The following is a 15,849-nucleotide window of genomic DNA, read 5'->3' on the forward strand; positions in this document are numbered from 1 at the left end:
ACTACTTAGTATTACGACCTACTAATATTCTTCTTCACTTAAAGTGAGAGGTTTTAGGTTCGATTCTTGCCAAAGTCAAATTTGAACCACATTTTTACCAACTTATTGTGAAACTTAGCTCACTCTCCCCTATTGTAAATATCATCGTTTGTTAATAAAAAAAAAAAAAAAAAAAAAAGAAAAAGAAAAGAGGTCATGAATTGTGAAATGAAGGATGATGATTCAGGAAGCCACTGATCCACATTTGACACCAACCACAAAAGAATCCCAAAAGGCCAAAATAGTATTTTCAGCAAATACAGCTCCTATAACCCCGATTATCATTTTGCCGCAGGCGCGCCACCACCCCCGCACACCCCGACACTTCTCTCATTTACCTTCGTTTTCTTCCTCCGCCTTTCTTCTTCTTCTTCCTCCCCGATCCCATCCCAATGGAACCAGTAAACGCTTGGGGAAATTCCTCCCTCGTGAGCGTGGACCCCGAAATCCACGACCTCATCGAGAAGGAGAAGCGCCGCCAATGTCGAGGAATCGAGCTCATTGCCTCCGAAAACTTCACCTCCTTCGCCGTCATTGAGGCCCTCGGCAGCGCCTTGACCAACAAGTACTCCGAGGGCATGCCCGGCAACCGCTATTACGGCGGCAACGAGTTCATCGACGAGATCGAGAACCTGTGCCGCTCACGTGCCCTTCAGGCCTTCCACCTCGACGCCACCAAATGGGGCGTCAACGTCCAGCCCTACTCCGGTTCTCCTGCCAACTTCGCCGCCTACACCGCCGTCCTCAATCCCCACGACCGCATCATGGGGTTGGACCTTCCCTCTGGCGGTCACCTGACCCACGGGTACTACACTTCCGGCGGGAAGAAGATCTCGGCCACCTCGATATACTTCGAGAGTCTGCCGTACAAGGTCAGTTCCTCAACTGGGTTCATCGATTACGACAAGTTGGAGGAGAAGGCCTTGGATTTCAGGCCACGTTTGATCATTTGCGGCGGCAGTGCCTACCCCAGAGACTGGGATTACGCACGGTTCCGGGCCATCGCCGATAAGTGCGGTGCCCTTTTGCTCTGTGACATGGCTCACATTAGTGGCCTTGTTGCTGCTCAGGTATGTGCTTTTTTTTTTTTTTTTTTTTTTTTTTTTTTTGTGTGAATCGTTTGTGTTTTGGTTAATCAGATCTGATGGGTTTGCTTAAATTTGATGTTAATGAATTGGGTTTGTGTGATTTACTTAATTTGGTTGAGCAGATCTGGTTTTTGATTTCGATTCGATTCGATTCTTATTTGTTTGTAGTTACTCACATTTCTTATGATCCAATCTGAATGTCTTTGAATATCTTTGATTCACTGCTCAATGTTTTAATTACGTTGTTTTGAATCAAGATCTGGAATCTGCAAAATTCCGATAATTTTAGGTCTATCTTTCTCTAGGATGCAAATGGAAATGGATGCAATTAGTAAAATGGGTGTTCTAGAGGGGATGAATTTGGAAAAGTAAATTTCTTTTGGCTAATTTAATATGCAGTAGATCTGCACTGCACTGCACATTCAGTTGTTTGGTTTTGCTTTGCTTGCACAATTTCTGGATCTGGATATTGACTGGTGGCCTTTTGCTAGATTTGGTTTTCTATGTTCTTCATCTCTGTTTCAATATAATATTTGTTGCAGGGGTAAATTTCATTTGCAACTCTAAATTGCGTTGCATTCGGATAATTGTTGACATTGTTTTATTTTATTTGGCTTAACACATGACGGGTGCACCTTTGCTTTTAGTATTACTGGCTTTACCGTGCTTGTAATAGATTCTATGTTCTTACTCTGTAGTTTGTCTTCTTTCTTTGGGTATAGGAAGCTGCAAATCCCTTTGAGTACTGTGACATTGTCACAACCACAACCCACAAGAGCTTGAGGGGTCCTAGGGCTGGTATGATCTTCTACAGGAAGGGACCAAAACCACCCAAGAAGGGCCAGCCCGAGGATGCAGTTTACGACTTTGAAGACAAGATCAACTTTGCTGTTTTCCCCTCCCTTCAGGGTGGTCCTCACAACCACCAGATTGGTGCCCTAGCTGTTGCTCTTAAGCAGGCCATGGCACCTGGGTTTAAGGCCTATGCCAAACAAGTCAAGGCCAACGCTGTTGCCCTTGGAAACTACTTGATGAGCAAGGATTACAAGCTTGTTACAGGAGGAACAGAGAACCACCTTGTTCTGTGGGATCTCAGGCCTCTTGGTTTGACCGGTAAAGTGTTCAATTTTCTCGAATGATAAATGTGATGGCCACGAGCATTTCTTTTTCTTTTGTGTTTCTCCTAATACAAATCTACCTCTTTGATGATGTTCTTCAGGCAACAAGGTTGAGAAGCTTTGTGACCTGTGCAACATTACTGTGAACAAGAATGCTGTTTTTGGCGACAGCAGTGCCTTGGCTCCTGGAGGAGTAAGAATTGGTAAGAAGTGCTATATGAATCGGCTTTTCCACTGTGGCTAGTTAAGAATTATCTTGTGTGTAGTGGAAAAAAAAATTCTGCATGTAGTGAATTTTCAGTTTTTACTTATCAACCATGGTAGTACTGTATTCACAGACGTCCTTGCTGCATTTGTCCTGAAATAAGTTATGGGATGTTTGACAACAGGTGCCCCGGCCATGACATCAAGAGGTTTGGTTGAGAAGGATTTTGAGAAGATAGGGGAGTTTCTTCACAGGGCTGTAGCTCTCACCTTGAAAATCCAGAAGGAGCACGGAAAACTACTCAAGGACTTCAACAAGGGTCTGGTGAACAACAAGGACATTGAAGAGCTCAAGGTTGATGTTGAGAAGTTCTCCTCCTCATTTGACATGCCCGGCTTCTCCTTGGCCGATATGAAGTACAAGGATTAATCGTCGTAGATTAGCTGTCGATTTTTATGTTTTCCCCCAATATCCTTTTAAAAATTGTCGAGATGGCACGTGTTGCCGAGTTTGAGATGAAATCCCGTCAGTAACTAGATGTGTTAGGTTTGTGTTTTCGCTTGTTCATCAACAAATAAATAAAGAAATCTTCAATTATTAAATATTGGAAAGCGAAAGATACGAGTTGATAACTGGATGATTTATTTTCATATAAAATGATCATAGGGGTAGAAATAAAAAAGGCCCGATAATCCAAACTCTGCATATTTTAGTAAATTCAGACAATTATATGTGAAGCGCTGAAAGATGACTACAATCCACATGGCCACCACAACCACCAAATACATGGATATTGGCACTACTGACCTTGTTTCTTCGAGGAATACGAAGGAGGAGATAATGAAACTGAATGAGGATCCTTTTCATCAGAGATCCTCTAATCATATCCGATTATCGTATATCATGCAATCATTTTTTGTCAAGTACTGTATCCTCCAATCATATCCGTTTATCGTAGATAGTGCAGTCATTTTTTGTCAAGTACTATTTATATTTAATTTTAAATAAAAAATTTACAATTATTTCTGATTGCACGATTTACGATGAACAAATATGATTGAAAGATCCCCGAAATCCTTACAAAGAGAATCTAGAGAGGATCATCATTCAATGAAACATACTCCAAATAATGACAACCTCAAACCGTCTCAAGAGTTGGACTCACATAGCTGGGCAATGCATCAATCCAACCCATCCTAATAATCAGGTTGAGGTCATTTCATTTGTTACTTCTTATTAAAGGAGGTTTTGTTATACAATGTTTTAGCATCTAATGTCCATAATAAATTCTTTATAGGGTGAAAACAAGGTTCTAAAAGACGATAGGTGCTAGTTGTGTTGTTGATTGGGACCTAGTGCCTAGGCGAACTAGACAGATTTAAGTGAACTTATTATATATCATATAAATAAGTGTGTTTATAATTAAAAAATACGTAATTGTATTGGGATACATAAATTGAAAATACAAGGACATAAAAATTAGAAAGTATTAGAACATATCGACAACATGGGAACCAAAATATAATGAGTGTTCATTCAAGTATTCAACAAGTCTCTCACAATTTATTAAAAAAAAATACAAAATGAAAGTTATCGATTTTTTGATTAAGTCAGAGTCGCAACCTAAGTAAGTGTGTTCAAGCAAAGATTTTTCTTGGAGAAGGCTCCTTGGACCTCTGCACAGCTCCCCAAGGGATTGGCACTTTGATGTATGTATTTGGTAGTCGGGCTCTTACTTGCCTTGTGTGCTGCAGTCAGAGCTTAAAGTTAGTTCTAAAAGGTGCCTTTGTGGGGCCTTAGGTATAGGCCAACTAACCAAATACTCAGGCGTGCCACTACTATCTTAGTATAGTAGATGTAGAACAAGTATGTTTTAAGTCGATAAGTTACTCAAACTTCTTGTTATCAAAGGATTGTCATGGATGGGTTAAGTCCACATTAAGTTCTTTTTCTTGCCTTGTAAACAAGGACTTTTAGTTCATGATCTTGTATGTTCGAATGGAGGGAATCTAGAGCCCCTTAAATCATTTGCTTAGTTCCAAATTGCTCTTAATGAACACATATGCAGATACAAATGGGATACTTAAAATAGAAAAATAGGTGCAAATGACTTGAATACATAATGAAAAGTACACTAAGCAATAGATCTACTAATTTAGAGAACAAACAAAGAGATTCGGGCAAGATTTCACCATGTCTGGCAAGGTTGAACCTCTTGCAGCCACTTCTCTTTGAGTTTACAGGGGTTGTATGCTAAAATGGGATGGATGGTAAACAAATTTACACGAGGGAATCGATACTACACCACTAAGGGAGGTAGCAGAGCTTTTACACTAGACAATATATAGCTTTTCAAACGAACTATCGCTAAAAGAACTTAATTTGGGACGATTTCAACTTTTGGATGCAAATTTGTCTTAAGAGCAGAGTTTGTAAGTTTGTTTGTTTGATTGGTTGAGTGTCCTTGTCTTCGTTGTCTCTTCTTCCTTTTATAGGCTATTTGGCCTGGTTGCTGTAGCTTTTGCTCTTGCCCTAAAGCACTGGGAGGGTAATGAATCATCATCTTTTTACTTGTAATGCCACTGGAAAGTGTTCTTTGGCTAATAACAGGTTAATTTCCATCACTTTTCACTTCAATTATAGACATGTGGCTTGTGTCTTGATTGAGAAGGCTTCAGTTTGCCTCTGGGCTCAATTCTGGGCTTCGGGCAAGTTTCCTTCTTAATTGGCATCCTTTGGGCATTCCTTCATTTAAGCCCAATATTCAAATATTAACCCAAATAGTGCCCCCTTTAGTCGTTGTTGAGTCTGCAAATCGAGGCATTAATGATGATTAAACAGCCATTGCATGCTTTCACTCGGGACTTGCGCCATTTAAAACAACCTTTGTTAACTAAACCTTTGTACTAACCCACGATTTCCAACTTTAACTAACTGTTTTACCATATAAACTTTGCATAATCCTGTCGGCCAAATATCTTAGCAATTTTAATCCCTTGAATTCCCAGATTTTCTCAGAGCTCTCTTGCCTTCATAATTTTCTTGCTTTCTATCTTCAATTCTCTTCCATTTTCTTTCTAATACACTCAATGGTGCCCAAAGCTACTCAATCTTCATGCCAGTCTGGCTAGGGGATTGTTACCATGCGTCGCTTGCTCAATGGCCTTCATCGCCCTCGGGCAAGCCTCAATACCTTTCTTTTTTTCAAGGAAGGGGGTATACATTCTTTGGGACCTGCCTAGACCTCCAGGGTCCTCGTTGTCGTGGAAAACAACATGCCCAAGGCAAATTGGTTTACCCCCAACCTGTTTTTGGACGAACCTAGCATTTCTTCTTCTAAACGGTCCACCCATTGAAGAGGATTTCCTTTGATGAACGATGAAGCTTAGGTGCAGTGGGTAAATGAGCTCGAGCTCGTTTTCAAGAAGAAGTGAATGAACAATGACATATATGAGCTAATAATGCTCTCCAAGACCACTGTGATCGCCATGCCTGAGCTTCTAACCACGACCCTCATTTTCTGGAATTCGGGGACACACACCTTTGATTCAGGATGGGTCCTATGTCCCCAACTATCTTTGACATGGCCTAATTCTTCGGGCTAAGGCCCTTGGGCAGAATCGTGGTCACCCATGATTGGTCTTCCCCATCCCGCCCGAATGCTGAAAGCTCAGATGCTAATGATTCTATCACTCGGTTGGGGTGTAACCCTTCAACTTCCAAGAGTTATGGGACTTCCTTCACGGGTTTCATCCCAATTGTCAAGAAAAACTTTGGCTCAACGTCCTCTAATGCTAACAGAGATCAGGAGCACATGTATTTCCTCCTATACTGGCTCAACAAGCGTGTCTTCCCCAACAAATCCAAAGGAGTAAAAGTCAAGTGGATCCCTCTGGTGGAAGCTCTCCATCACTTTGATGATGTGGCCACATGGCCCTTTCTTCTCGCCCATCTTTATCATCTTCTGTACTAAATGACCAGAGGCGAGCCCTTTGAGACCAATCTCAACGGGCCGACCTGGATGATCCAGCTATGGCTGCAATGGTACTTCCTTGAGCTTCAGGCACCCAACCTGGAGTTCCCTGAAGGTGTTGCTCCTGCTCGAATTTTGGCCGAAGCTTCTCCTACTAACCATTCTACTTTCTGCTACCTATATTTCTTTAGAGTCTGCCGGATTCGGGCAGATTTGGAATGGGGGGCCTCCATGCTTAGGAGGTATTAGTGGTTCTCGAATTAGCTTTTCCAAGATGCCTTCGGTGATGATGCTAGCCAATTTTGCAAAGATAAGTTTATCAGTTGTATCTAGCAAAGAGACTTGGCTTGGGAGGGTATGCAGTGATCGTTACGAGCGCAGGCTGGAGGCTTACCATCCTAACTTCTGTGCTAGGCGGTTGGGATTTAGGCAAGCCATTCCAGTGCCCTTCTTTGACTCTATGCACTGTGGAACCTCCTACCATCTTCATTCTCCATCTGCAATCACAGTTCGAGTAGCTCGATGTAGCTTGGAGGTGTGAAGTAAGATTGCTCATAAGCCCATGGTGCTGAACTTCGAATGTACTCCGACCTTCTCCACTTGGTGGGAAGCCAAATGGACCAAAAAGTATGGAGAGGATTTACGGGAAGCTCATGGCCGCCTCTTCAGGCAACTCTCAATCAAGTCCTATCCTAGCTCGAGTGAGCTTGAAAACTGGAAGGAAATGATTTGTCAGAAGAACCAGCTTTTTCTAATAGGTATCCTTTGTCATTTCTCACTTGTTTTATATGATTCTTTTATAATTTGCTTTCCACTAATCCTTAACTTGGTTATCTTGGAACTTGTAGCCCAAGGCATTACTGAAGAAGTGGGCATCAGGCTAGATGAAGAGGCTACAAATGAACTTGTCTTTCAAGAGGCTACGGCCAAGGTTGAGAGACAAGAAGCTAGAAAATGTGGAGATATCTGTAAACTTTGTGGAGATTCAGAGGCTGAGACTGAGCCGGAAGTGGAGCTTTAGGCCACTCGGCGAGAAAGAATAACTGTGGTGGAAACTTCGGAGTCCGAGCCTGAAGAACAGCCTGTACCTCAGGCAACTCCAACCAAGAAGAGGACAAGGGCTCAGACCTCCAAAGCTTCCAAAATGCCCTCTGCCTTTATTACCTCTCCAGCTAAGCCAGGCAGAAAGAAACATAAGTCTTCCAGTAAGTGAATCTTATTTTAACCCTCATTCCTTACCTGCATTTTCATTTTAAAAGCTAAAAACTCCATCTTCTTTGAAACCAGGGCCTCAAGCAACCAAGAGGCCCACTTTTGCTTCAAGGGAAGGGCCATTAGGGGCATAGATGTATCAAAAAGATAAGCCCCTTCTTAATGCTACCATCAAGGAATTAGAGGTGCATGTTCAATTCTTTTAAGTACCCAAGCATTTTTGTCTTGACATTTGTATATTTAAAGTCCTCTCATTCTTTTATACTTATCTTCTTTTTGCTTTCCCCAATCATCCCCAACACAAGAGTCTCATCCACCAGCAGCAACTACATTTGGGGAACCCATAGTCCCTGAGATCCCCGTGGTCTCAAAGGTGACTAACCCGAGGGCTTCTCAGGTTGCTACTTAGGTCAATCTACCTACTTTTTCTCAAGCAACAACGACCACAAAGGTGCCTCCTCTTCCTACTCAGGGTTCTGCTAAGGCATGGAAGCCATTACGCTTCTATTTCTCTTTTCTTCATAAGTTGGTCTACTTACACTTGCCTTTTTTTGATGTTTATAGCCCTCTGGTGAAGGTTCGAGCATCATTCCTCATTCTCAAGTAAGTGAGAATGATCCTCCTCAACCATTAAGGGAAACAACTCATACTCCATCTCCTTCCAAGGCTCCAAGCTTAACTCAGCTGTATTAACTTCCTTTATCTCGCATTCCTTTAATCTGAATTGTAGTCTTTCTTCTTAACTTACTTTTCTTGGTTTGTAACAGGGTCTTGGAGAAGGCTTGGACCAATCTCTTCCACTTCTGGTGCATAAAGCAGCTCTTCCTTGGCTTTTCGGGTTATGGGAATTCATATCTCTAGACCAAAGAAGATAAGGGCTGCTATTACTTCCTCAACTTCTAGTCATCCTCCTCTTTCAACTAGGGCTACTTCTACTGCTATTGCTGCTTCTGGGAGTAGTGAAGCCATGCCTCTACCTCTCGCACCTATTCCAGCTAAAACTTTATTGCCCAAGCAATACCAAAGAGTTCGGGCAAATCAGAACAAAGTTGAGGTCTCCTAGGCGCTCTTATGAGCCTCAATAACTTCAAGATTATCGCATGATCTTCCAAGAATTGATGCAGAGGGACTTAGATGCTTTTTTTAGCCTTAAGGGTCTTTAAGAGGTTGAGAAGGCTCTGACTAAACTGTATAAAGCCCAACACATGACAAAGGTTAAGTTTGAGTCATTCCGTAACTTCTTTAAGAACTTGAAGACATTAAGGGACCAGCATTTGAGGGTAGAGAGGCAGGCCAATAGAGTAAAATGCTACAAGGAGAAACACTCAATAACCTCATCCTCTTTGCAAAGGTTAGTGGAAGAAGGCTCGACCATGGAGGCAAGGATTATAGAGGTGACTTATGAAATTGAAAGGTTGGATGAGCAACTGTCTGCACTCAAGGTTGAACAAATGACTTTATCCAACAAACTTCACCAGAAGATTGAAGAAGTCAAAAAAGTAAACGTTGAAGTTAATGATGCAAAAGCACAATTAACCAATAGTAATATTGCTTTGGAGAAGCCTAGTAGAATCTTCATTATTATGCAAACATACCATTCTAGGATAGCTGCCCTAGCCAAGGATGTAAAACTGTTGAGTTAAACCTTATGTGACTTCAATATTTGATGAAATAAAAATGACTTCTTCCTTCACTTTAGATTGTATTTCCTCCCTGAAACTCTACTGTGGCCAATACGTAAGCTGACTTTAAGTTTCTCATAATGCTTAGACTTCTTCAATATAACAATCCCTAACATCCCACAAGGTTGGGTGATATCTCTTGAAAAACTTAGCATTGATCGCAAGTTTCCCTCCAAATTTGCCAAGTAATATCCTCCCTTATCCAGCACTTGGTTGATAATGAAAGGACCCTCCCAAGTAAGGCTCCACTTTCTAAAGCCCCTAACTTGAGCTCCTAAGGGAAAAATTGCCTTCCATACTAATTCTCCTTCCTTGAAGGTTTTCAATTTCACTTTCTTGTTGTATGCTCGAGCAACAACTTTCTTCCCTTCTTGAATTTTATTTGAAGCGTCAATTCGGGCTACATCTAGATCTTCAACTCCCTGACACATAGCTTGGATGTATTCTTCACTGTGTAGCCCAAGCTGGTTTTGAATTCTAACAGAACTTACATTGATTTCCATGGGTAGTACAACACCTTGCCCGAAGGTTAACGCATAAGGAGTAGTTCTAATTCTTGCCCTCTTGGAGGTTCTATAAGCCCACAAAGTGTCTCCTTACTTCTCATGCCATTTCTCTGGACTATCTACCACCTTTTTCTTAACAATATTTACCAAGACCTTATTGCTGGCTTCTGCTTGACCATTTGATTGGGGGTAGTAAGGACTAGATTGGATCATCTTCATCTTAAACTTACTTGCAAATTGTTCTACTTCTTTTGAAATAAAAGATGGCCCGTGGTCTATAACAATTGTCTCGGGCACCCCATACTTGTGTAAGATCTTGGTTTCAATGAACTTTTTTACAATAGTTGAAGTGATAGTTTTCACAGCTGCAACTTTTACCCATTTGGTGAAGTAATCTTTCACCACAATTATGAATGTGTGTCCCTTACTAGAAGCAAAATGAATTTGCCCGATGAAATCCATGGCCCATCCTCTGAAGGGCCAAGGCTTGACCATAATGTTTAGAGGTACTGAGGGCACATGTTGAAGAGGTCTATGTCTTTAACACTCCTCACACCCTCAGGTATAGGCCTTGCAGTCCTTCTCCATGTTGGGCCAGAAATAACCATTTCCCTTGAGCAACCACCTCATTTTAATTCCAGCTTATTGTGCTCCACAGATCCTTTCATGTACCTCGGCCATTACTCTCATTGATTATTCTTGGCCTAAGCATTTTAACAAGAGTGCATCTGGAGTTTTTCTTAACAGATTCTCCTCCCATACGACATACTTAGTTGCTTGCTGTCTATTCTTCTTACTTGTTGGGAAAGAAGGATTTTTCAAGTATTGAGTAATAAGTGATCTCCAATCTTCTATCTATGGCTCCTTAGTCATCACGTCTAGGTTAAACCCTCTCTCAAAGATAGAAGGAAGATTTTTCCTTTGCAATTCCACCTCTAACTCAAATCTTCTTTCTTGGATCTGTGCTCCAGAAGCCAACTGTGCCATTTCGTTGGCCATTGCATTTGATTCCCTGGGAACATGGTTGACTGATACTTCGGCACCCCAATAGCTTAATAGCTGTGTTGATGCTAAATAGTAAACAACCATAATGATGTGCCTGCACTTGCATTCTCCATTGAATTGATTGATCACCAATTTTGAATCACTAAATATCTCAACTTGAGTTGCCCCCAACTCTATCAAGATTTCTAGGCCAATTATAAGTGCCTCATACTCTGCCCAATTGTTGGTAGTTTCTTGATAATCTAAGAGAAATGAATAACAGTGTTGAACACCTTTAGGATCAATGATGACGATCCCAGCTCCAGCATCGTTTTGAGTGCAAGACCTATCAAAATACAACTTCCAAGGAGTGATCCAAAGACTAGCTATCCTTTTTACCTCCTACTAAATCCATTTCTCTTTACCCGAGAGAGCTCTGCTTAGTGGGATCCAGAGACTGACTACCTCTAGAGTTCTTGGGACATTGATAAGTTCATCCTGAGGTTCTTGGTGCTCAGCCAAGAAGTCTGCAATTGTTTGCCCTTTTATTGCTCTTTGAGGCACATATTGAAAACTGAATTATGATAATGCTAGAATCCACTTTCCAATCCTTCCAGTTAACATTGGTTTTGACAACATGTATTTGATTACATCTGTCTTGGTAATAATGTGGATGTGGCAAGGCAACATGTAATGCCTTAGTTTGCAGGCAGTGTAGTATAGAGCCAAGCACAACTTTTCCACTAGGGTATATCTTGTTTCTACCTTAGTAAGGATTCTACTAAGGTAGTATATTGCTTGTTCTTTCCCATCTTCATTGTTTTAAGCCAACAAGCTTCCCATTAACTTTTCAGAGGCTGAAATATAAAGCTTTAAAGGCTTTCCCCTTTGAGGTGGCATAAGAACTGGTGGAGAGGCTACATAAGCCTTTATTCTATCAAAAGCCTCTTGGTGTGGTAGGCCCCACTCGAACTCTTCTTTATCTTTCAATCTTAACCGAGGAGTCAACGGCTAAATCTTGCCCGCCAAGTTAGCAATAAATTTCCTCAAGAAGTTGATTTTTCCCAATAGCCTCAATAGTTTACTTTGTTGGTGGGAGGATGTGATTCTATTATTGCATGGGCTTTATTTTTATCGACCTCCACCCCTCTTTGATGGACAAGGAACCCCAAGAATTTGCCCGACCTTACCCCAAAAGCACATTTCTTAGGATTCATTTTCAACTTATGGATCCTCATTCTTGTTAAGACTTGTCTGAGGTGTACTAAGTGCTTTTCTTTAGTTTTAGACTTTACCACGATGTCATCAATGTATACTTCCATGCTATGCCCAATTAGGTTATGGAAAATAACGTTCATTGCTCTCCTGATAAGTTGCACCAACATTTTTGAGCCTGAATGGCATTACCAAGAATTCATATGCTCCAACATGTCCCGGGCATCTAAAGGTTATTTTATGTATATCTTCGTTAGCCATTTTTATCTGATTAGAACCAACATTCTCATCCATGAAAGATAGAACTTTGTGTTTTGCAACTGCATCTATAAATGGGTCAGCCATGGGCATGAGGTATTCATCTTTAGGTGTGGCTCCATTAATGTTTCTATAGTCAACACAACATCGAACTGCATTAGTTATGGCTTTTAATACAGGTACAATGTTGGCTAACCACTTGACATACTTGACAGACCTAATAAATCCAGCCTTTACCAGCCTTTTAATCTCTTCTTTGACTTTTCCTTCAATCTCTTTTGACATTCTTTGTGGTGCTTGCTTTATAGGTTTATATCCATCCTTAATAGGCATTATGTGTTTTACTAAGGTTGAATCTAAACCTGGCATCTCAGTGTAATGCCAAGCAAAATAGTCTTTAAACTCAGGCAAAAGGCTGACTATCTTTGCCCGATCTTCAGCTTCCAATAGGCTACTAATCTGTATAGGCCTTGGATCCTCCTTAATTCCCAAATCAATGGCTTCTCCATCTTCTTTAGTCTTGCTATTAGTTCTTTCAACCTCCTTTTTGCTTCTCCATTTAAGTTGATTTCTTCCCCCATGAGGCACTTTTTCAAACTTCACATTCTCAGAGGCTTCTGATGTAGCAGGGACATTTAGTGATTTCATATGAGCATTATGCTACCTCTAGACTCTCCTGATCATAGAAGCTCCCATTTCCTTCACTGGTTTCCCATCTTTCCCTACTACATACCATTTTCACCCAAGTCGGGCAGAATCTTTCTTAGTGACTGGGGATACTGGTTCTTTGTTCTTCCTTTCATTCTGACATCATTATAACTTGGCTGGGGAGGCCTTACATCCATCCATTTTGGCATTTTGGCCCCTCTATCCTCCCATTCCTCTGAGGCTTCATAATTTCTGAACACTTCGGACAACCCTTTTGGTTCAGAATCTCCTCCTAATATTTGGAAAACACGTCTAGAGGTTTCTTTCTTAGCTGCCTGCATGATGCTTCTGCGGGCATCTTACTCTTCTTTCTTTCTTCTTCTGATCAACTCTTGATCAATAATAGCTCCTGATGTTGGCGCTTCTAATTCACATTCACCTTGACATTTACTGCACAATACCAGCCCTTTAACTAAGGCTGCTTTGGGTTTCTTGGGTAACTTGATAACTCCTTCTGTAAGTTTATCAACTAGCCTCCTTTCTGCTTTCACTTCCCAAGTGGCTTTTCCTTTCCCTTTCTCAGCCAAAGTCAGGTTGATTATGTTTTTAAGGGCCTCTAGGAAGAGATCTGTGCCAATCTTCATATTAGCCTAGGGTTCCTTCAAGAGAAAATTTCCTTTGACTATGAGGTCTTGTATCCAATCCCTGAACTGGACACAGTTAGTTATGGAATGGTTGAAGGTATAGTGCAGCTTGCAATACTTATTTCCTCTTAATTCTTCTGGTTTAGGCATCTTCTTGGTGCTGTTGGGCACTATTACTCTTGCCCACACCAACTTTTCATAGATTTTTTAGGCCTTAGTTAAGTTAAAAGAATAACTTTGGTATTTAGGGGGCTTCATAGGGACAAATCCACCATCATTCATCACCACTTTCTGATCCTTGACTGGCTGAACTAAACCTTCACTGTTAAAGGTTTGAAAAGGGTGTTCATCTCTGCCATACACATCTCAATTCCCTCAACTCCATGGCCATCACTTTCTTTTGGATATGCTCCTTCAAACTCTACTTGGTGAATTGTAGCTTTATTTTTGTAGAAATGAGGCAACTTAGATGAGTGATTCACTTATTGTTCTTCAATCAGCAGCTTCTCATACTTTGTGGTAGCAATTACCAACTCTTGCAGCTCATTAAACTGCACATCATAAAACTTTTTTCTCAATGGTAGCCTCAATGGCTTCTGAGCAATGGATATGAGTTGGGCATGGTTAATAGGAAATTGGCGCCTCATCCTTGTTTTTCTAAACCTCATCATGAAATCTTCTGTAGACTCATGCTTATATTGGTTTACTTCAACTAGATCGTTGATAGTCATCTCGGGCTCCATCCTATAAAACCGTTCATGAAAAGCCATCTCCATTTGACCCCAGTTGGCAATAGAATTGGGGGGGGTTAATAAAGAGTACCATTGAGATGCCAAGCCAACCAATGAATTCCCAAACAATCTTAACTTATAGTTAGGATTGTCTTCAAACGCTACACAATGGTTGGAAAACTTTAAAATGTGATCTCTAGAGGACACACTGCCATCTTCTCCACTAAAAGTGGGAAACGCGGGCATCTTGAAGTTGAGGGGAAAAAGATTCTGCTCATCAATATACTCAGGATATGGCTTTTGGTAGGTGATCCTAAACAGTGGGTGAGCCTGAGGTTGAGCATTCTGGACCACCATTCTTCTTAGCTCGGCTAACTCTTCTATGAGTTGCTAGTTTGATGTATTATTATGTGGGATATGAGGAGGTTCCCACTTCAGGCTACGATCATTACTTGAGAAATTTTCCTTTTCTGGTTTGGGTTTCCTCAATATGGTCCCTCCTCCCTTATTAGCCAATGGTGGTGGCCTATAAGGGGGATGTTTGTCTACAATTGTGAGCTCACCTTTCCTGCTAGATTCTCTAATTAGTTGGGGCATCCCATACTATTGGAAATGTGCCCTAAAAGTCAATTATATGATGATACTTTACGGACATTTCACCTGTTAAACTAATCTAGTTTAATATAAAGGGCAAAGATTGTTGTTTAAAGCTGTCTCATATAAATGTTATATGCTTAAAAGATATGTCAAAGGAATATGTAATTGGGAGAATGTGATCTAAAGAAGTTAGATTCATGAGATCATTCTCTTTCGTATACATATCCTAAACGTTCTTGATCATAGGATTGCCAATCGGGCATTGACAGTTCGTTAAGATCAGTACATGCTATGTCTTCTCTTAGAAAAAGTGACTGGTTTTGAGTTATTGGTGTGACTGACATCAAGACAAGCATGTAGGTGCTCAATAGAGAATGAGTCCATTGGATGTGATCAACGAGGAGTTCTCATACTCATGTCACATGAGAACTCATGGTTAGTATAATGCAAAGTAGTCCTTTAACCTGAGGCATCATAGTTGTCTTGTGGTTAGATCCTTGATCTTTGACTATGTCACAGTTACTCTGTCAAAGGGTGTCCACGGCATAGTTGGGGTTAAGCCACTTAGCTATGAAGGCAAGTGAATGCACAACAAGGGTTCTCTAACCTTCAAACCGTTTGAGGGAGAATACTCTATGATATGATTAAGAATTTCTGGCCAGAATATGAATGAGATTTAGGAAGTCATTCCAATTCACATTCAAGGTAATCATATAAGTAAAATAATCACATTGGATAGTAGACATGAATAAACTATCAAACCAAACAATGTGGTCAAGAGTATTGTATTAGAGAAAGACCTTATTGCATTGTAATCCTAAACTGAATAGGTTCTCCACCTCTTTTGATTAGCTTGGGTAGCCATGATATATTGCTAGGTGCGTCTCATGGTTTGTGGAAGCCCTAAAGGTGTATAATCACTAAAGGGAGAATTGAAAGTATGTTTCAA

The 15,849-nt window shown here is 40.9% G+C and overlaps 1 protein-coding gene and 1 pseudogene across 1 annotated transcript; both read left to right on the top strand.

The window, feature by feature from the left end:
- Window positions 1-209: 209 nt before the first annotated feature.
- LOC137737112 (serine hydroxymethyltransferase 4) lies at window positions 210-3,082 on the top strand. The gene is made up of 4 exons (XM_068476491.2): window positions 210-1,109; window positions 1,850-2,240; window positions 2,347-2,448; window positions 2,635-3,082. The coding sequence occupies exons 1-4, from the start codon at window positions 432-434 to the stop codon at window positions 2,877-2,879; spliced, it is 1,416 nt and encodes a 471-aa protein (XP_068332592.2). The 5' UTR covers window positions 210-431; the 3' UTR covers window positions 2,880-3,082.
- Window positions 3,083-5,539: 2,457 nt separating this feature from the next.
- Window positions 5,540-8,698, top strand: LOC148691548 (uncharacterized; annotated as a pseudogene).
- The last annotated feature ends 7,151 nt before the right edge of the window (window positions 8,699-15,849 follow it).

Source organism: Pyrus communis, chromosome 13 (assembly GCF_041283825.1).
Source record: "Pyrus communis isolate YQ-2024b chromosome 13, ASM4128382v1, whole genome shotgun sequence".
NCBI lineage: Eukaryota > Viridiplantae > Streptophyta > Magnoliopsida > Rosales > Rosaceae > Pyrus > Pyrus communis.